At 46.5% G+C, this 23,169-nt stretch overlaps 1 protein-coding gene across 3 annotated transcripts in view; it reads left to right on the top strand.

The window, feature by feature from the left end:
* The window catches only part of RAB27B (RAB27B, member RAS oncogene family), a 347,777-nt gene that overhangs the window by 226,643 nt on the left and 97,965 nt on the right, over window positions 1–23,169 (top strand). The window contains exon 1 of one of the 3 annotated variants that reach the window (XM_068251325.1): window positions 8,867–8,942. The exons of the other annotated variants lie outside the window; for them this stretch is intronic. Within the exon in view, the coding sequence (XP_068107426.1) occupies window positions 8,869–8,942 (74 nt within the window). The 5' untranslated portion in view covers window positions 8,867–8,868. Of the gene's footprint in view, window positions 1–8,866; window positions 8,943–23,169 lie in introns of those variants that run through there. 3 annotated transcript variants of the gene reach the window in all.

The following is a 23,169-nucleotide window of genomic DNA, read 5'->3' as shown; positions in this document are numbered from 1 at the left end:
AGAGCCCCCTAAGGTGAGGGAAGGGGGGGAGATGGCCCCCCTTCTCCGCCGCTGCCCACAGCTCTCCCTCCACTGCGCTGCTCTCCTTCTGCTTGGGGGACACCTGGCTACATATTCTGGGGACATGTACCTCTGGCTACATATACTGGGACATACAGTATACCCCTGGCTACATATACTGGGACATATACCCCTGGCTACATATACTGGGACATATACCGCTGGCTACATATACTGGGACATATACCCCTGGTTAAGTATACTGGGGACATATACCCCTGGCTACATATACTGGGGACATATACCCCCTGACTACATATACTGGGCACATTACATATACTGGGGACACATACCCCTGCCTACATATACTGGGACATATACCCCCTGACTACATATACTGGGACATATACCCCCTGACTACATATACTGGGCACATATACCCCTGACCACATATACTGGGAACATATACCTCTGGCTACATATACTGGGCACATATATCCCTGGCTACATATCCTGGGGACACTGGCTGTTTGTTATTATGTGCATTTACTGGTGAAAAGCTGTCTCTTATTATGTGCATTTACTGGTGAAAAGCTGTCTCTTATTATGTGCATTTACTGGTGAAAAGCTGTATCTTATTATGTGCATTTACTGGTGAAAAGCTGTCTAATTAAAGTCCCCAACCGTTCTCATCGGGACGGTCCCGATTTGGTGGGCCCCTCCCAACATCCCGCACTGCCCCCCTTCTGTCCCGGCCGCTGGGCAAGGGGGGGGGGGAACTGATCGAGGCACCAGCCCTGGGGATGCCGTATGCTATGCGGGATGGGTGGCCGCTATTTCTCCCTCCCTCCCTCCTAATGTGCCCCCCAGTATGTTCCCCCCCCCCCCCCTGCCTACAGAGAGTTAAATGCGCAGCGGAGCGGGCTGTCATTAATCTTACCATTGCCTCTCCGCACCGGGATCTCATCTGGTCTTCTCGGGTTCCTGTGACGTCACAGGAAGGAGGAAGCCTAGAAGAGCCAGATCCCGGTGCGGAGAGGCAATGGTAAGATTAATGACAGCCCGCTCCACACTTTACTCTGCAGGCAGGGGGGACACACTGGGGGCATATTAGGAGGGAGGGAGGGAGAAATAGCGGCCACCCATCCCGCATAGCATACTGCATCCCCAGGGCTGGTGCCTCGATCAGTTTCCCCCCCCCCCCTTGCCCAGCGGCCGGGACAGAAGGGGGGGCAGCGCGGGATGGCGGGAGGGGCCCACCAAATCGGGACCGTCCCGATGAAAACGGGATGGTTGAGGAATTTGATTAGAGACGGATTTCACCAGTAAATGCACATAATAAGAGACAGCTTTTCACCAGTAAATGCACATAATAAGAGACAGCTTTAATGTGCCCCCCAGTGTGTCCCCCCTGCCTGCAGAGTAAAGTGCGGAACGGGCTGTCATTAATCTTACCATTGCCTCTCCGCACCGGGATCTGGCTCTTCTAGGCTTCCTCCTTCCTGTGACGTCGCAGGAACCCGAGAAGACCAGATGAGATCCCGGTGCGGAGAGGCAATGGTAAGATTAATGACAGCCCACTCCGCTGCGCATTTAACTCTCTGTAGGCAGGGGGGGGGGGAACATACTGGGAAGCACATTAGGAGGGAGGGAGGGAGAAATAACGGCCACGATCCCGCATAGCATACAGCATCCCCAGGGCTGGTGCCTCGATCAGTTTTTTTTCTCCCCTCCTCCTCACCCACAGGCACCCTCACGCTCCCCCCCCCCCTCCCTTTTCGGGAGCAATATTAATAATATTAAATAAAATAAAAATATTTCTTTAAAAAAAAATTGGCGGGCGTGTGGTTAGGGGGCGTGGCCTAAGTGTCCCGTTTTCATAAAATTAAAATGTGCATTTACTGGTGAAAAGCTCTCTCTTATTATGTGCATTTACTGGTGAAAAGCTGGAGGGTATTAGCAGACATGCTAGAGAGCTGCAGACACAGGAGGGTATTAGCAGACATGCTAGAGAGCAGCAGGCACAGGAGGGTATTAGCAGACAGCTAGAGAGCAGCAGACACAGGAGGGTATTAGCAGACATGCTAGAGAGCAGCAGGCACAGGAGGGTATTAGCAGACAGCTAGAGAGCAGCAGACACAGAAGGGTATTAGCAGACATGCTAGAGAGCGTCAGACACAGGAGGGTATTAGCAGACAAGCTAGAGAGCAGCAGACACAGGAGGGTATTAGCAGACATGCTAGAGAGCAGCAGACACAGGAGGGTATTAGCAGACATGCTAGAGAGCTGCAGACACAGGAGGGTATTAGCAGACATGCTAGAGAGCAGCAGGCACAGAAGGGTATTAGCAGACAGCTAGAGAGCAGCAGACACAGGAGGGTATTAGCAGACATGCTAGAGAGCGTCAGACACAGGAGGGTATTAACAGACATGCTAGAGAGCAGTAGACATAGGAGGGTATTAGCAGACATGCTAGAGAGCAGCAGACACAGGAGGGTATCAGGGCCGGATTTGTACTTCTTACCGCCCAAGGCCGACTATTACCAGCCGCCCCAACCGAAACCATATCCTACCACCTCTCTCCACACACACACAAAAAATTTTGGGCCGCTGGTGTCCACTATTGTGGCTAGTGCCGAGGTCTCCATGGCAACGTGAAGTGAATCAATCACGTCACACGGGGTAACTGGTCAATCAAGCGATCTACAGGTGATGGGCATGGTGGGAGCCGTCCACCACACACACATTGTCAAAAGTGGCTCACAATTGGACATTGGGTGGGGTCAGCAACACGTAAAAGTGAGTCCTGTACCCACTGCTGTCTCCAGGGTAACAGCGCTGGCCAATCAATAATTAAGAAATGGGTACTGTGAGAGGCTGCCTTCTGTATATTGTACTATTTGCTGGTGCTGCCCCTGGTCCTTTCATCCCCCACACCAAGTGCGTGAGACCCGGCCTTCTGTAACTGCCTGCAGCTGCTGCTATGTCATTGGACAAGGTCTGGCTTTTTGCTAGTCACACACTGTTCACAAACATTTAATTAACGGACTGCAGCTGCCTGTAGCACTGCACAGGGAGATGCTAGCTGGTACTAATAGTGCAGTTATCCTGACCCCTTTTATTTGTTTGGACACTTGCAAATAATGCCCTGCAAATAAAGCCCACTGTCTGCAGGCCGCCCCTTGTTTATCTGGTGCCCTAGGCCATGGCCTATGTGGCCTTGCCAGAAATCCGGCCATGGAGGGTATTAGCAGACAGGCTAGAGAGCTGCAGACACAGGAGGGTATTAGCAGACATGCTAGAGAGCTGCAGACACAGGAGGGAATTAGCAGATATGCTAGAGAGCTGCAGACACGGGAGGGTATTAGCAGACAGCTAGAGAGCGGCAGACACAGGAGGGAATTAGCAGATATGCTAGAGAGCTGCAGACACGGGAGGGTATTAGCAGACAGCTAGAGAGCGGCAGACACAGGAGGGAATTAGCAGATATGCTAGAGAGTTGCAGACACGGGAGGGTATTAGCAGACAGCTAGAGACAGTGGCGTAGCAAAGGAGCTGTGGGCCCCGATGCAAGTTTTACATGGGGCCCCCCAAGCACTCTTTACATGACAATTGATACGGTGCACCAAAACCTGCCAATGGCAACTACAGTGTCAGAGGTGCAAGAAGGGGATGGGGAACTGTGTGTTAATGATTACTACTATTCAAAGTATCTATAGAAGTGATTATTATGAGCACAGGGCCAATAGAGAGCTAATACTGTGGTTGAGGGAGGGACCTTCGGGGCCCCTCTGGCCCAAGGGCCCCGATGCGGTCGCTACCTCTGCACCCCCTATTGCTACGCCCCTGGCTAGAGAGCAGCAGACACAGGAGGGAATTAGTTGACACGCTCTCTGGAAACAGCAGCTTGCACTGCAGTATATCCTACAGACACGCTAGAGAGCAGCCGACACTGGAGGGAATTAGTTGGCACTTGGCACACGCACTCTGGATACAGCAGATTGCAGTGCAGTATATCCTACAGCCAGGCTAGAGAGTAGCAGACACAGGAGGGAATTAGTTGGCACACGCACTCTGGAAACTCTACCTACAAAAATGCGGTTCTTCAAAGTCAACAATGCAAAGTATTCCAGGCCCTGCAGAATTTATTGCTGTGTGTGCAATGAGAGCCCTATGCAGCCCTGGGGCAGTATGAAAGTAGAATGCCCTAGGTGCAGAGTGGACGAGCAGGTCGGATCGGAATCCTCAAAATGCAAACAGGAGGGTGTGAGAAGCTGTATAATTCTGCTATAGTATCATTCCTGGCCTGATACAGCTATCTCACTATCTGACCTGCTCAGGCTGCCTCTGCTTCACAACTGCACTGCACAGCCTTACCAGTCCACTGAGGCTAACACGGTACAACACTCTACTGCTTCTACAGTCCACTGAGAAAAGGGATCACTTCTACCAGGAGGGGTGAGTGAGAGCTGCTGTATTGCACCAAACTATTCCCATGAGTTATCGGTAACATCTCATGTGTACCTATTCTCATCAGTTATCTCACTGATTCAATTTTTTATTTATTTATTTATTGTATTTATAAAGCGCCAACATATTACTCAGTGCTGGACATTAGTTTAGGTAACAGACAGCGTGCATTGAAAAATGGCGTGGGATAAATAATGGCGCACGGAGACGCCGATAAAGTTATTTAAAACGTTATTTAGCGTTTTATTCAAACTGTGCTGCAGCTTACCCCTCCTGGCTGTAGTGAACCCACCATAGAGCCCGCAGACTTTTCAAGATAATCGGCTCAGGCAAGTGCCTGCAGCCGCGATGATTGCAGAGGCTGGGCTGTGCGCTGATAGCCCCATAGTGCCGGTGCTGTTACCGCTCCTCTGCCTGACCAAAAATCATGAAACACAGTGCAAGCTGGTCAGGCAGAGGAGCGGTAACAGCACCGGAACTGTGGGGCTATCAGCGCACAGTCCTGCGTCTGCAATCATCACGGCTGCAGGCACTTGCTGAGCTGATCATCCTGAAAAGTCTGCCGGCTCTATGGCGGGGCTTCACTACAGGCAGGAGGGGTAAGCTGCAGTGCGGTTTGATTAGACCGCTAAATAGCGTTTAAATAACCTGCGCCATGTTTTAACAGTTAAAACGCTAAGTAGCGTTTAAAGTGAACCTCCGGACTAAAAATCGACTCAGCAGCACTGAAAAGGCTTGGTGTTTCTTTAACAGTTTCACAGCATCAGAACTTTGTTTCTCTTATACAAGCCTCATTTTTAGCTGCACAGAAGAAAACTGCCCGGGCTTTTTTCCCCTGATGCTGTGCAAAGCATGATGGGATTTCTGATTTTGTTGTTCTAGTTCTGCTGTTTTGGTACATTTTTTTTTTACATTTTGAATTTGACATTTAAAGCCTAGTGTGTGCAGCTGGGAGGGGTAATCAGGACACGGGGCAGTTGGAACTGTGTCTTGTGCTCCCTGTCACCTCTTTTCAACCAAAAAGATGGCAGCCCCCATGAATCACAAACATTTGCCTGTTCTTTTAAAACAGGGTGGGTAAGAGTTTATATTACCTATCTATTCTAATTAACATGACTAATGTAACTTGATGACAGTATGTTTGTTTAGGCTGAAGTTCCCCTTTAACTGTGACATGCACATCTGGGAGATTTAGAAGAAGACCGGAGCTGCGGCGAGGGACACACGTGACTTCTAGAGGCTGGAAGAAGTCCCAGGTAAGTAAAGATAGATTTATTTTGTTGCCTCATATGTACTCCTATAGCCAGGCACCAAGTTCTGTTTAATGGAGAGGGGAGGAGTAATGACAGGGCGGAATATACATGTGCGGCATGCAGGGTAAGTATGGGAAAAACTGGCATGTTCCAGCACTTGTTTAGCAATCCCCCATCCTTCCCAGTGGCGGACACAGGCAGCAGTGGGCCCCTGTGCAAAATATCAATTGTGGGCCCCCCTGACCTGCGGCGCGCTAAGCGCGCCGCGTCAAAAAATGGGTGCAGCTATAACCTGCGGCGCGCAAAGCGCGCCGCGGCAAAAAATGGGCGTGGATAGAACCTGCGGCAAAATGGGCGTGGCAATGACCGGATAAGGGCGGAGCTAACTGTAATTTTAAGTGATCCCGGGGTGAGAGTGATATGGAGGCTGCCATATTTATTTCCTTTTAAACAATACTAGTTGCCTGGCGGCCCTGCTGATCTATTTGGCTGCAGTAATAAACTGAATTACACCAGCAACAAGCATGCAGCTTAATCTTCTCAGTTCTGACAATATTGTCAGAAACCCCTGACCTGCTGCATGCTTGTTCAGGGTCTATGGTTGAAAGAATAAGAGGCAGAGGACCAGAACGGCAACCAGGCAACTGGTATTGCTTAAAAGGAGAGAAATATGGCAGCCTCAATATTATTCTCACCTCAGGTTCCCTTGAAAAGTGCAACGCAAAGACAGTGGGCCCAAGTTTTGGTGACCCTTTCCCCAGAAAATTCACATAATTGTGCAGGTTTTCTCAAGAAAATACACATAATGTGAGCAGATTTGCCCAGAAAATACATTCAATCATGTCGGCAGATTTGCCCAGAAAATACGTGCAATGATGTCGGCAGATATGCCCAGAAAATACGTGCAATGATGTCGGCAGATATGCCCAGAAAATACGTGCAATCATGTCGGCAGATATGCCCAGAAAATACGTGCAATCATGTCGGCAGATATGCCCAGAAAATACGTGCAATCATGTCGGCAGATATGCCCAGAAAATACGTGCAATCATGTCGGCAGATATGCCCAGAAAATACGTGCAATCATGTCGGCAGATATGCCCAGAAAATACGTGCAATCATGTCGGCAGATATGCCCAGAAAATACGTGCAATCATGTCGGCAGATATGCCCAGAAAATACGTGCAATCATGTCGGCAGATATGCCCAGAAAATACGTGCAATCATGTCGGCAGATATGCCCAGAAAATACCTGCAATCATGTCGGCAGATATGCCCAGAAAATACCTGCAATCATGTCGGCAGATATGCCCAGAAAATACCTGCAATCATGTCGGCAGATATGCCCAGAAAATACGTGCAATCATGTCGGCAGATTTGCCCAGAAAACACATGCAATCATGTAGCAAATTTGCCCAGAACATACATGCAATCATGTGGCAGACCTGCCCAGAACATACACGCAATCATTTGGCAGACCTGCCCAGAACATACACGCAATCATGTGGCAGACCTGCCCAGAACATACACCTGCTAAAATAAATAATAAAAAAAAAACATTTACTCACCTGCAGCAGCAGACCTCCTGTCCCAGCCTCCATCCGGCGCGCAGCTCCCATGGGTGGTTGGGTGGATAGGTAGCCTGGTGGGTAGGTAGGCAGCCGGGTGGGTAGGTAGGTAGCCCTTAGCCGGGTGGGTAAGTAGCCTGGTGGGTGGCTGGGTAGCCGGGTGGGTAGCCTGGTGGGTGGCTGGGTAGGCGGGTGGGTAGGTAGCCTGGTGGGTGGGTAGGTGGGTGGTTAGGTAGCTGGGTGGGTGGGTAGGTAGCCTGGTGGGTTGGTAGGTAGCCGGGTGGGTAGGTAGGTAGGTAGCCTGGTGGGTAGGTAGGTAGCCAGGTGGGTGTGTAGGTAGCCGGGTGGGTGGTTAGGTAGCCGGGTGGGTAGGTAGCCGGGTGGGTGGGTAGGTAGCCGGGTGGGTAGGTAGGTATCCGGGTGGGTAGGTAGCCGGGTGGGTGGGTAGGTAGCCGGGTGGGTAGGTAGCCAGGTAGATAGCCGGCAGGGTGGTTAGGTAGCCGGGTGGGTAGGTAGCCAGGTAGATAGCCGGCAGGGTGGTTAGGTAGCCGGGTGGGTAGCTAGGTAGCCGGGTGGGTAGGTAGCCGGGTGGGTAGGTAGCCAGGTAGATAGCCGGCAGGGTGGTTAGGTAGCCGGGTGGGTAGCTAGGTAGCCGGGTGGGTAGGTAGCCAGGTAGATAGCCGGCAGGGTGGTTAGGTAGCCGGGTGGGTAGCTAGGTAGCCGGGTGGGTAGGTAGCCAGGTAGGTAGCCGGCAGGGTGGTTAGGTAGCCAGGTGGGTAGGTAGCCGGGTGGGTAGGTAGCCAGGTAGATAGCCGGCAGGGTGGTTAGGTAGCCGGGTGGGTAGCTAGGTAGCCGGGTGGGTGGGTAGGTAGCCTGGTTAGGTAGCCGGGTAGGTAGCCGGGTGGATGGTTAGGTAGCGGGGTAGGTAGCCGGGTGGGTGGGTAAGGTAGCCGGGTGGGTAGCTATCCGGGTGGGGGGCCCGACTTCTATCCTCCCTCACTCACCTCGGGGCCCCCCTCCCGGTATGCGCTGCAGCCGGCGGGAGAGCAGAAAATACAGGAAGTCTCCGGCCGGGGCTGCAGCAGACGCTAGAGGCAGCTGCTGCTTAGTTTCCGATATGTCTCCAAAGTTGGAGACCAAGCGGCAGCTGCCGCCCCGGCCGGAGACTTCTTGTATTTTCCGCTCTCCCGCCGCATGAGGGGGGGGGGGGGGGGCGAGGTGAGGGGGGAGGACAGGAGTTGGGCCCCTCAGGTTAGAAAAAAAAAAAAAAAAAAAACCTGCAATACTTAATGGGCCCCTGAAGCAGCAGAACTTCAGGGGCCCTCGTGCGGCGGCACGGCCTGCACGGCCGTATGTCCGCCACTGATCCTTCCTATACAGGGGTAGTTGTGGCTGAGTTGCAGCTTAGCCTCCTCCTTTTATGATAAAAAGGAGGAAGGTTTAGCAACCCCCCATCCTTCCTGTACAGGAGTAGGTGTGGCTGAGATGCAGCTTAGTCTCTTCCCCTTTATGATAATATGGAGGAAGGGTACAGCCAGAGGAAGGGGCAGGGCCTCGGCAACCATCTCTAGGAAGTGATGCGAGGGAACTTGCCTGATGAACAGGGCCAGCAGCTTGTCACAGATCCGCATTATTCTTCATCCAGATTACAGTAATTATTATTTTAGTTATATTTCATTTATTTACAGATGTCAATTATGCTTATCTATATAAATAAAATCGGATGTGTGTATGTGTGTGTGTATGTGTGTGTGTATGTGCCGCGATCACTCGAAAACGGCTTGACCGATTTGAATGAAACTTGGTATGCAGATCCCTTACTACCTGGGATGATAGGTTCTGGAGGTCTTGTGGCCCCCCAGCACACATGGGCGGAGCTACAAACAGCAAATCAGATTTCACCCATTCAAGTCAATGGAAAAAATGTAAAAGGCTGCCATTCTCACAGTTATCAAGCCAGAGTCCCCACACTTGGCACAGTTGGTCACTTGGTGAATGAGGTTACAAATCCAGAAAAAGTGGGCGGAGCATAAAACAGCCAATCAAATTTCAGCCATTCATTTTAAATGAGAAAATGTAAACTGCAGCCATTCTTATGCTACGTACACACATGCGACAACGATCGTTCGTTAAGAACGACGAACGAACTTTTAATTGATGAAAGAACGACCTAACTAAAGTTAGTTTTAAAAGGTGTGTAACGATCTGATCGTTAGAACGAACGTTACATCACAAAAAGCAACTATTGCGCCTGCGCATAAAAAAGAGAAGTTTCACGAAGAAATAGTGAAATGCGCATGTCAAGCCTAGTACGAACGATCGTTTCCAACGATGTACTACTTTTGCAAACGATCGTCGTTGGTTAAAATCCGCCGAGACAGAACTTTCTTTTGTAGCGATTTGGCTCGTTCGTCGTTTGCCTTAATAGTCGGTGGTTCGTTTTTTGTAACGATCGTCGTTGGTAAAGATCGGGGAACGATCGTTACAAACGACTATAGTCGCATGTGTGTACGCACCTTTAGAATGTTAATGGCAGGGTTCTCAAACTTGCCACAGTTGGTCACTGGGTGAATGCGATTAAAGGGAAGGTTCAGGGAGGGTGGGTAAAAAATAAAAATCAATTTCCACTTACCTGGGGCTACCTCCAGCCCGTGGCAGGCAGGAGGTGCCCTCGCCGCCGCTCCGCAGGCTCCCGGTGGCCAACCCGACCTGGCCAGGCCGGCTGCCAGGTCGGGCTCTTCTGCGCTCCAAGGCCCGGAACTTCTGCGTCCCACGCTGGCGCGCTGACGTCATCGGACGTCGTCCGGGCTCTACTGCGCAGGCGCAGAACTACTGCGCCTGCGCAGTAGAGCCCGGAGGACGTCCGATGACGTCAGCGCGCCGGCGTGGGACGCAGAAGTTCCGGGCCTTGGAGCGCAGAAGAGCCCGACCTGGCAGCCGGCCTGGCCAGGTCGGGTCGGCCACCGGAGACCACCGGGAGCCTGCGGAGCGGCGGCGAGGGCACCTCCTGCCTGCCACGGGCTGGAGGAAGCCCCAGGTAAGTGGAAATTGATTTTTATTTTTTACCCACCCTCCCTGAACCTTCCCTTTAAGATTCAAGAAAGTGGGTGGAGCCTACAACAGCCAATCAAAATTCACCTATTGATTTTCAAGGGGAATATTTAAACTGCTGCCATTCTTACACTGTTAATGGCAGAGGCTTCAAACTTGCTACAGTCGGTCATTGGGTGACTGAGGTGCAAATTCCCTAAAGGGGTGGGGCCACATACAGCCAATCAGATTTCCTTGGTGGATCAACTGCTTCCATTCACACATTTTTGATGCCAGGAACCTGAAAGCTCACAAACTTGAAAGCTCACAAAGTTGGTCATTGAGTGACTGTGTGTCAATGTTACAAAAAGTGGGTGGAGCCAAAAATAAATTTCACTGGGAAAATATAAACTGCAGCCATTCTTACACTGTTAATGGCAGGGCTCTCAAACTTTGCACAGTTGGTCACTGGGTGAATGAGATTACGATTTTGGAAGGTGGGTGGAGCCTACAACAGCCAATAAAAATTCACCTTTGAATTTTCAAAGGGAATATTTAAACTGCTACCATTCTTATACTGTTAATAGCAGATGCCTCAAACCTGATACAGTCAGTCATTGGGTGATTAAGGTTTAAATTCAGAAAGGGGCAGAGCCACAAACAGCCATATTTGTTTATTTTTCAATGGGAATATACAAATTATCGATACCAAGGACCCCAAAGCTGATAAACTTGATAACTGAGTGACTGTATGTCAAGGTTAGAAAAAGTGGGTGGTGCCAACAACTAAATTTTTAACATGGCAGGGTTCCCAAACTTTACACAATTATCCACTGGGTGACTGGGATGAATATTCAGAAATGTGGGTGGAGCCTACAACAGCCAATCAAAATGTACCTATTGATTTTCAAGGGGAATATTCACATTGCTACCATTCTTACACTGTTGATGCCAGAGGCCTCAGACGTGATACAGTCAGTCATTGGGTGACTGGGGTCCAAATTAACTAAAGGGGTGGAGCCACAAACAGCCAATCAGAATTGTTAGATTGATTTCAGCCATTCTGTTATTGGCAGGGTTCTCAAACGTGACACAGTTGGCCATTGGGTGACTGGGACTAATATTCAGGAAAGTGGGTGGAGCCTACAGCAGCCAATCAAAATTCACCTTTTGATTTTCAAGGGGAATATTTACATTGCTGCCATTCATACACTCTTAATGGCAGAGGCCTAAAATCTGGTACAGTCAGTCACGGGGAGACTGGGGTTTAAATTCTGAAGGGAACGGGCCAAAAACAGCCAATCAGATTTGTTTAATTTCAATGCTAAAATGCAACTTATTTATGCCAAGGACCCCAAAGCTCATAAACTTGGTCATTGAGTGACTGTATGTCAAGGGTAGAAATAGTGGGCGGAGCCAACAACAATTAACTTTTTACATTGGAAAATATAAACTGCAGCTTTTCTTACACTGTTCATGGCAGGGTTCTCAAACGTCACACAGTTGGTCACTGGGTGACTGGGATTAATATTTGGAAAAGTAGGCGGAGCCTACAAGAGCCAATCAAAATTCACCTATTGATTTTCAAGGGGAATATTGAAACTGCTGCCATTCTTACACTGTTAATGGCAGAGGCCTTAAAACTGCTACAGTCGGTCGTTAAGTGTCTGGGATTCAAATTCAGTAAAGGGGCAGAACCAAAAACAGCCAATCAGATTTCTTTGCTGGATAAACTGCTTCCATTACCACAATTTTGATGCCAGGAACCCAAAAGCTCACAAACTTGATCATTGAGTGACTGTGTGTCAAGGTTACAAAAAGTGGGCGGAGCCAAAAACAGATTTTTCTGGGAAATTGTAAACTGCAGCCTTTCTTCACTGTTAATGGCAGGGTTCTCAAACTTTGCACAGCTGGTTACTGGGTGACTGGGATTAATATTCAGAAAAGTGGGTGGAGCCTAAAAATGCCAATCAAAAATCACATATCGCTTTTCAATTAAAATTGCTGCCATTCTTGCACTGTTAATGGCACAAGCCTCAAACCTGGTACAGTTGGTAATTGGGTCACTGGGGTTCAAATTCAGAAAAGGGGACAGAGCCACAAACCGTGAATCAGATTTGTTTCATTTCATGGGAAAGTACAAATTATCGATACCATGCCAAGGACCCCAAAACTCACAAAATTGGTCATTGAGTGACTGTGTGTCCAGGTTACAAAAAGTGGGCGGAGCCAAAAAAACAAATTTTCACTGGGAAAATGTAAACTGCAGCCCTTCTTACACTGTTTATGGCAGGGTTCTTAAACTTTGCCCAGATGGTCACTGCGTGACTGAGATTAATATTCAGGGAAGTGGGTGGAGCCTATAATAGCCAATCAAAATTCACCTGTTGATTTTCAAGGGGAATATTTAAATTGCTGCCATTTTTATACTGTTAAAAGCAGATGCTTCAAACCTGCTACAGTTGATCATTGGGTGACAAATGCTGGAGAGGGGGTGAAGACACAAACAAATGATTGATGCCTAGGACCCCAAAGCTCACAAACTTGGTCATTGAGTGTTTGTGCCAGTGCTGATCGTAATGGAAAAAGCTACGCTTACGGATCATTACGCGTAATTTTACGCTATTACGCATTACGAAATTACGCTTACGGCATAGACATTCAATTTCGGTACATGTCTGTAATTACGCATTGCCCTTACGCAATTACGCGTAAGAATACCGTAATTCAAGTTGTTACGTTATAGGCTTACGCGTAAATTCCTACTAGCAATTAATGCGTAAGGTCATGCTGCCAAGCGGAAAAGTTGACGCATGGATCAATGTTAGGTAGCCGCCGACTTTAAGGGTTAATAGCAAAGCCCCCTTAAGTGCTAAGAGCCTCAAATTTGGAGAATATATTAAGGAGATCAGAAGGAATAAGAGGGAAAATTTTTTTTTCAAAAAGACCTTATAGTTTTTGAGAAAATCGATGTTAAAGTTTCAAAGGAAAAATAGATACATTTAAAAACCCGCCGACTTTAACGGTTAATAGCAAAGCCTGCTTAAAATTTAGAAACACCAAATTTACAGGGTATATTAAGGGGATCAGTGGGAATAAGAGGAAAAATTTTTTTTTCAAAAAGACCTTATAGTTTTTGAGAAAATCGATTTTTAAGTTTCAAGGGCAAAAATGTCTTTTAAATGCGGAAAATGTCAGTTTTTTTTGCACAGGTAACAATAGTGTTTTATTTTCATAGATTCCCCCAAGTGGGAAGAGTTTTACTTACTTCGTTCTGAGTGTGGGAAATATTTAAAAAAAAACGACGTGGGGTCCCCCCTCCCAGACCTCTTTAACCCCTTGTCCCCCATGCAGACTGGGATAGCCAGAATGCGGAGCACCGGCCGCGTGGGGCTCCGCACCCTGACTATACCAGCCCGCATGGTCCATGGATTGGGGGGTCTCGGAAGGGGAGGGGCAGCCAAGCTTTCCCCTCCCCCTCCGAGCCCTTGTCTAATCCAAGGACAAGGGGCTCTTCTCCACCTCCGATGGGCGGTGGAGGTGGAGGCCGCGATTTCCTGGGGGGGAGGTTCATGGTGGCATCTGGGAGTCCCCTTTAAAAAGGGGTCCCCCAGATGCCCACCCCCCCTCCCAGGAGAAATGAGTATAGAGGTACTTGTACCCCTTACCCATTTCCTTTAAGAGTTAAAAGTAAATAAACACACAGACACTTTGAAAAAGTATTTTAATTGAACAAAAAACATAACCACGAAAAAAGTCCTTTAATATTCTTAATTAACCATTAATACTTACCTGTCCCTTTAAAAGCCAGTTCCCACGCAATATCCTCGGAAATATACTAATCAGTTACAATGTAACAAAGCTATTACAATGTAACAACTTTGTTACTTTGTAACACCACCGCACCCGACGTCACTCGCCGCCACCGCCGCGTCTGCGCTGACCCGACAGAGCTCTGAGCTATATAGCTCAGAGCTCCCTAAGCATCTTTGTATTTGGGCTCCAAGGAGCCCCATTGGTCCTTAGCAGACCAATGGGGTTCCTTTAAATCAGAAGGAACCCCATTGGTCTGCTAAGGACCAATGGGGCTCCTTGGAGCCCAAATACAAAGATGCTAAGAGAGCTCTGAGCTATATAGCTCAGAGCTCTGTCGGGTCCGTGCGGGACGCTAAGTCCCCGCCGCCTCCCGCTGTCCTCCCCGCCTCTTCCACATGTCACCCACATGTCACCCACATGTGGGTGACATGTGGGTGACAGATGTGGGCGGGGCTGACAGCGGGAGGCGGCGGGGACTTAGCGTCCCGCACTGACCCGACAGAGCTCTGAGCTATATAGCTCAGAGCTCTCTTAGCATCTTTGTATTTGGGCTCCAAGGAGCCCCATTGGTCCTTAGCAGACCAATGGGGTTCCTTCTGATTTAAAGGAACCCCATTGGTCTGCTAAGGACCAATGGGGCTCCTTGGAGCCCAAATACAAAGATGCTTAGGGAGCTCTGAGCTATATAGCTCAGAGCTCTGTCGGGTCAGCGCAGACGCGGCGGTGGCGGCGAGTGACGTCGGGTGCGGTGGTGTTACAAAGTAACAAAGTTGTTACATTGTAATAACTTTGTTACATTGTAACTGATTAGTATATTTCCGAGGATATTGCGTGGGAACTGGCTTTTAAAGGGACAGGTAAGTATTAATGGTTAATTAAGAATATTAAAGGACTTTTTTCGTGGTTATGTTTTTTGTTCAATTAAAATACTTTTTCAAAGTGTCTGTGTGTTTATTTACTTTTAACTCTTAAAGGAAATGGGTAAGGGGTACAAGTACCTCTATACTCATTTCTCCTGGGAGGGGGGGTGGGCATCTGGGGGACCCCTTTTTAAAGGGGACTCCCAGATGCCACCATGAACCTCCCCCCCAGGAAATCGCGGCCTCCACCTCCACCGCCCATCGGAGGTGGAGAAGAGCCCCTTGTCCTTGGATTGGACAAGGGCTCGGAGGGGGAGGGGAAAGCTTGGCTGCCCCTCCCCTTCCGAGACCCCCCAATCCATGGACCATGCGGGCTGGTATAGTCAGGGTGCGGAGCCCCACGCGGCCGGTGCTCCGCATTCTGGCTATCCCAGTCTGCATGGGGGACAAGGGGTTAAAGAGGTCTGGGAGGGGGGACCCCACGTCGTTTTTTTTAAAATATTTCCCACACTCAGAACGAAGTAAGTAAAACTCTTCCCACTTGGGGGAATCTATGAAAATAAAACACTATTGTTACCTGTGCAAAAAAAACTGACATTTTCCGCATTTAAAAGACATTTTTGCCCTTGAAACTTAAAAATCGATTTTCTCAAAAACTATAAGGTCTTTTTGAAAAATTTTTTTTTCCTCTTATTCCCACTGATCCCCTTAATATACCCTGTAAATTTGGTGTTTCTAAATTTTAAGCAGGCTTTGCTATTAACCGTTAAAGTCGGCGGGTTTTTAAATGTATCTATTTTTCCTTTGAAACTTTAACATCGATTTTCTCAAAAACTATAAAGTCTTTTTGAAAAAAATTTTTTTCCTCTTATTCCTTCTGATCTCCTTAATATATTCTCCAAATTTGAGGCTCTTAGCACTTAAGGGGGCTTTGCTATTAACCCTTAAAGTCGGCGGCTTTTTTATATTATACGGGAGCGTAATATTACGCGATTACAGCAGACTGTGTAATTTCAATGGGAGTTTACTGTCTTACGCGTAATTTGTTACGCGTAAAACGTAACCCCACGGTCTACGCGTAATTAATTACGCGTAATACCGTAACCTTACACGTAACGCTTACGGTGCATTTGTAGTGAATTACGATGCGTAATTACGCTAATGCGTAATTTCGGCCCAGCACTGGTTTGTGCGTTAGGGTTAGAAAGTGGGCGGAGCCAACACCAGTCAAATACATACAAGGGCAACACCGAGTCATCAGTGGGTGGAGACAAATACAAATTTCCCTGGGAAAATGTAAACTGCAGCCATTCTTACACTGTTAATGGCAGGGTTCTCAAACTTTACACAGTTGGTCACTGGGTGACTGAGATTAATATTCAGAAAAGTGGGTGGAGCCTACAAAAGTGAATCAAACTTCACCTATTGCTTTTCAAGGGGAATATTTAATTGCTACCATTCTTGCACTGTTAATGGCACAGGCCTCAAACCTGGTACAGTTGGTCATTGGGTGACTGGGGTTCAAATTCAGAAAAGGGGTGGAGCCACAAACAGCCAATCAGATTTTTTCATTTCAATGCAAATTATTGATACCAAAGACCGCAAAGCTCAAAAACTTGGTCATTGAGTAATTGTGTGTTAGGGCTAGAAAAAATGGGCGGAGCCAACACCAGCCAAATACATTCCCGGGCAACCAGCTAGAGTTCTATAAATAAAGGCAAGGAAGGGAAGCTGAGGGGACAGACATATTGGGGCTTCCATGTCTGGCTGTCCTGTTGATCCACTGCCTCTTATATTTTAGCCATAGACCCTGAACAAGGATGCAGATCAGATGTTTCTGGCAAAAATCTGACAAGATTAGTGTCATGCTTGTTTCAGGTGTATGATTCAAACACTGAATAGAATGAAACTGCCAGGCAACTGGTATTGTTTAAAAGGAAATAAATATGGCAGCCTCAACACAGGTGAAACTTAAAAAATTTGAATACTGTGCAAAATTTCAGTAATTCAACTTAAAATGTGAAACTAATATATCAAGTACACTCATTACCTGCAAAGCGAGATATTAAAAACCTTTATTGGTTATAATTTTGATGATTATGGCTTACAGCTTATGAGAACCACAAAATCTCAGGCCATTAGGATACTGAGAAAATGTTCAATATTCTAGGCTCAAAGGGCTTGATTCACTAAGACAAATAGCATGCCTTATCAGAGTTAACCCACCTTATCAAAGTTGATACGCCTTAGAGTAGCATAGCAAGCGCTACAAACTTATGCCTGCTAATTGGCAATGGCACCCGTCCTGCCCTGAGCCCCTCGCTATGATACTCTGATAAGGCATGTTAACTTTGATAAGGCGTGTTAACTCGGATAAGGCATGCTATTTGTCTTAGTGAATCAAGCCCACAGTGTCAGACTCTAATCAGCTAATTAATCCAAAACACCTGCAAAGGGTTCCTATTTCATATATTAGTTTCACCTTTTATGATAAAGTACTGAAATAAATGAACTTTTGAACAATATTCTAGTTTTATGAGTTTCACCTGTACAGTATATGTTTCTCACCTCGGGTTCCTTTAGAATCTCCACTACTCTTTTGCCAGACTAAAGCTCAACACACACCATACAATCTTGGTTGTACAGATTTACCAAATCTATGTAGTATAAAGGTGGCCACACACGATACAATAAAATGATCCGATTTTATGGCAATTCGATAAAAACGATCGGATCTCCCGAAAATATCGAAAGCTTTTTTTTCATTCAACTGAAAAATCCGATCGGATTTCCCGTTTTCTTCGATTTTTATCGATCCGGAATGCCAGATATTTTTCTTCAATCTTTCTAAAGATTGTATGGTGTGTGTTGGATTGTCAGTTTATTAATATACACACCCTAGCAATTTTGTCAGAGTTTCCAATAATTTTTATCATCATTGGGGAAAAATTGAACATACGTGTGTGGTACATTGGTCAGATTTTTTAAAATGTTACAATCAGTCAGAAAAATTGATTGCAATTCTTAAATTGAACAGATATTTAAAAGATTGTATGGTGTGTGGCCACCTTAAGGGCCAACAGATTGAAAATACCTTGAATGATTGATTGGATAAGCTCTTCTACTACATGAAAGTGGTAAGATTGAACAACCAAGATTGTATGGTGTGTGTTGAGCCTTACACTAAACTGAGCCCTTTAAAATTGCATTCTAGTAAAAAAACAAATTGAAATTACTTTATGATCTCTGACCTGTTGTGATGCAGAGAGACAGCTGATGTCATCATTGTGGGACGCAGAGACTGAGACACCTGCATCAACCTGCACTCCCAGGGGAAGGAAAATAGACCATATTCTCAAACATGGTACTTTTCTGCGCAGAGTTCCACCTTAAACTATCCCTAGCACTAACCATTAATCATGCTGTCAGGATAATCTAAGCTGCTCATGATGGGAAAACCCAAAGGATTGGGTACAAAGATGGCACATTTCAGCCATTTTTCAGCTACACTTCATTGCATTAGAGAGGGACTCCAGAAGAAAAATACATATACATGAAGAGGTGATTGTATCTTTGCTTGTCTCCCGTTGCCTGTAATTTCCTGCAGCGTCATGGCAACAGTATTGCCAACCGTGTTCTGCCACTGACAAGGCGGCAGAGAGGAGAGATTTGAGCTTAGGCCTCATTCATGAAAATGAATAGTGGTGATGTGTGTTCGGAACATTGTTCCAAATTCTTTCCATCAGGAGCTGAACCTTTGTACATGCATAACGCTGCCGAGGGTGTCAACTCACCCTTGTTGCCACCTTTGGTCATGTCACTGACTCCTCAGAGGAGCTCACAATCTATTCCTACTATAGTCATAGTCTAATGTCCTACCATGTATTTTTATAGCACTAATATCCTCTGCAGCACTTTATAGACTACATAGTCATGCCACTGAAAGTCCTCAGAGAGGCTCACAGTCTGCCTGTCATAGTCCAGGGGTGTAAAACTCAAATACAGTGGGCCAAAATTGAACACTGTCGCCGGCCAACCTCAATTCTAGTGTCCACCTCCCTCCCTGATCAAGTTCCCTGGTGTCTATTGGCTCCTTCCCCTCCCCTATACAGTTTTCTGGTGTCAAATGCCTACTCCTTCCCCTTACAGTTTCCTGGTGTCTAGTGGTCCTCCCTCCCCTATACAGTTCCCAGGTGTCTAGTTGCCTCCTCCCCCCTATAGAATTTCCTGGTGTCTGGTTGCCCCCCTCCCCTATACAATCTTCTGGTGTCTAGTGGTCCTTCCTCTCCTATACATTTTGCTGGTGTCTAGCTGCCCAACTTCCTGTTTGGAGGGGTGCACTAGGCACCAGGGAACTTATAGGGAAACAATTCCCTGGTATCCTGTGTCTACCTCCCTCTCCTATACAGTTCCCTGGTGTCTAGTGGACCCCCTCCCTTCCCTATACAGTGCCCCGGTGTCTAGTGGCCCACTCCTCTATACAGTTCCCTGGTGTCTAGTGGCCCTCTTCCCTCCACTGTACAGTTCCCTGGTGTCTAGTGACAGCCCTCCCTCGCCTATACAGTTCCCTGGTGTCTAGTGCTTCCTCCCTCCCCTGTACAGTTCCGTGGTATCTGGTTCTCTCCCTCTCCCTTCCTCATATGGCTTCCCTGCTGGTCTAGAGTGGGCCAAACGTAATGCAAACTGGGGGAAACAACTCGTACACCAAATCTGTGAGCCAGGGTTTGACATGCATGTCATAGTCTAATGTACTACCATATTATTGTGATGTAGTTATATAGCTCTGCCATCTTCAGCAATACTTTACAGAGTACAGAGTCATGTCAGTGACTGTCCACTATGGACCACACAATCTAATCCCTTCCATAGTCATAGTCTAAATTCCTACCATATTATTATGTATTTATATAGCACTAACATCTACTGCTGCACTTTACAGAGTACAGAGTCATGTCACTGACTGTCCTCAGAGGAGTGATTTGCCTTTAAAGGAGAACCATTGCAAAAATTGTAAAATTTAAAATACATAGATATAAAATGTAGATTTCTCCCAGAGTAAAATGCACTTTAAACTACCCTTTTCCTGTGTCACTCTCACTTACAGTAGGCATTGAAAAGTTGACAGATCTGACAGATTTTAGACTAGTTCCTCGTCTCATGAGGGATTCTTAGGTATTTCTTTTTTTTACAAAATCACTTACTGAACGGCAGTTGCTCAGTCCAACTTCTTAATTAGTGTGCAAATGAGTAGTGAGGCCGGCATCTTTGGATAGATTTTTTCCAGGGAATGCTTTTGTAAAGAATAAAGGGAATACTAAGAATCTCCCATGAGGAGATGGACTAGTCTAAAATCTGTCAATTTTTACTGCTTACTTTGAAGCTACTTTTTCAATAGAAGCATGCAAATTACAGGCATTTTTTTACGAATGCGAAATAGCATGAGTATGTATGTGATTTCTACATGCAAATTAGTATGCGCATTTGCAAATTGTTCTTTTATACAATTTTTACAAAGAAGGAAGTCCTATTGTTACTATTGATTGCCTATGTAAAAACACATGCGTAAATGTGAAAATCGTATTGCGCACGTGATTTTTCTACATACAACGTTCGAAAAATAGTAACACAGTTGTCAGTTTTTGTTCTGGATGTGAATTTCGCATTTAGTGCAAACAGGCTCATAGAAAATCATTGCTTTGTAAATTTCACACCTAGTGGAAACAGGCCCTAAGCGAGAGCAATATAGGGAGAAACGGTAACTTATACATTACTAGCTGATTGCCCGGTGTTGCCCGGGTATGTATTTGGCGGGTATCAGCTCCGCCCACTTTTTCTAACCCTAACATTCAATTACTCAATGACCAAGTTTGTGAGCTTTACGGTCTTTGGCATCAATAATTTGCATTGAAATGAAACAAATCTGATTGGCTGTTTGTGGCTCCGCCCCCTTTTCTGAATTTGAACCCCAGTCACCCAATGTACCAGGTTTGAGGCTTGTGCCATTAACAGTGCAAGAATGGCAGCAATTAAAGTGGATCCGAGATAAACTTTTACTCGTTGCATAATTGTGTTCCTTTCATATAGTTTATAGGGCAATCCTCAAGCCAAATACTTTTTTTGTGTTGTTTTAGGCTACTTTCACACCAAGACGTTGCGTTTTAGGGGACGTTATGGTCGCATAACGTGCCCCTAACGCAACACCTGGTGGTGTTGGATGTGGACGTCAGAGCGAGCCGCGTTGTGCAGCTCACTCTGGCGTCCGTGATGCCGTGATGCGTACTTTGTTACGCATGCGGCATCACGTGGTCCCACCAGCCAATCGCAGCACAAAGCGGCCGCTCCAGGAAGTAAACACTGCACGTCACAAAGTGTAGTGAATATTGATTAGCCATGTGCGTGGCCGCTCTCCCCTCCTCCCCAACATTACTGAGCATGTGCAAGCAGTCTAACGCGGCTTAGCCGCGTATAACATACTGCATGCAGTACGTACTCTTGACGTCTAGCGTTACAATGTAACGCAACGTGGGCACTGTGAACAGCCCATTGATTTTTCATTGCTGTGAGTTGGGCTGCGTTACAGGCTGCTCTAACATGCTCCTGTAACGTCCCACTGTGAAAGCAGCCTTAATACTCTAATTCCCTAAAAACTAAACAAGCCTCGCCCACAGCTTATTCAGAGAGCCTTGGCACTGTAACAAGGGCTTATGGGAGATTAGTCTGGCAGGAGGAGGTTACTAGCCAGAGATTTCAGAGGCAGAGGGGAGGAGGGAGGAGGAGAGCAGAGTGAATTTGTCACCGGCAGAGAGCTGGAGATCCTATCAGCTTTGCCTGAGTGTAATGTTTACAAACAACATGGCTGCTGTCATTGTATCACAAGAAGAAATAGTCATATTCTGTTGAAGCTGTTTCCAGCTAGATATGCTGTGTAAACTTTAGATAAGATATATAGACAAGTTACTTGTTGTAGTTAGTTTTTCATCTCGGATCCACTTTAAATATTCCCCTTGAAATTCAATAGGTGAATTTTACATAGTTACATAGTTATTTGGGTTGAAAAAAGACATACGTCCATCGAGTTCAACCAATTTTGATTGGCTTTTCTACGCTCCATCCACTTTTCTGAATTGTAATCCCAGTCACCCAGTCAACAACTGTGCAAAGTTTGAGAACCTTGCCATTAACAGTGTAAGAATGGTTGCAGTTTACATTTTCCCAGTGAAATGTGTATTTGTCTCCGCCCACTGATGACTCGGCGTTGACCAGGTATGTATTTGGCTGGTGTTGGCTCCGCCCACTTTTTTCTAACCAATTACTCAATGACCTAGTTTGTGAGCTTGGAGGTCTTTGGCATCAATAATTTGCATTGAAATGAAACAAATCTGATTGACTGTTTGTGGCTCCACCCCTTTTCAGAATTTGAACCCCAGTCACTTTCAATGACCAACTGTACCAGGTTTGAGGCCTGTGCCATTAACATTGCAGAATGGCAGCAATTACATATTCCCCTTGAAAATCAATAGGTGAAATTTGATTGGCTTTTGTACGCTCCACCCACTTTTCTGAATATTAATCCCAGTCACTCAGTGACCAACTGTGCACAGTTTGAGAACCCTGCCATTAACAGTGTTAGAATGGCTGCTGTTTCGATTTTCCCAGTGAAATTTGTATATGTCTCCGCCCACTTTTTGGTTATGTGGATAAAAAGTATCCTATATGTTATTCCAGGTAATGTACTATGTGTGTACCAAATTCATTCAAATACATTCAGCCATTGTTGTGTAATCGAGTGACAAACATCCAAACTTTACCATTTATAATATTAGTGAGATTTTACTCAGGAAGAAATGTGTGTTTTAAATCTTTCAAATTTTGCAATGTCGGGCCTTTAAATAGCAAAAAAGACTGAAGGCTCTTTCACACTGTGGCGTTGCAGTAAGCTTTTTTTTTTTTTTTACTGCAAGAAGCTGCTAAGTCAATGAAATTCTATGGAGACATTCATACTTAAAGGGAACCAGAGACGAAGACAACCTACAAAATTGAAAAAGATTTTATACATATCTGGGGCTTCCTCCAGCCCCATCAGCCTAGATTGCTCCCACGCCGCACTTCTCTGCTGCCTCTATCGCCGGTATCGGGTCCCGTCACTTCTGCCGGATGCGGCCAGTTGTACGC

The sequence above is a fragment of the Hyperolius riggenbachi genome, chromosome 1 (assembly GCF_040937935.1).
Source record: "Hyperolius riggenbachi isolate aHypRig1 chromosome 1, aHypRig1.pri, whole genome shotgun sequence".
NCBI classification, from domain to species: domain Eukaryota; kingdom Metazoa; phylum Chordata; class Amphibia; order Anura; family Hyperoliidae; genus Hyperolius; species Hyperolius riggenbachi.
Note: the sequence above shows the minus strand (reverse complement) of the source record. Positions and strands in the feature narration are given on the sequence as shown.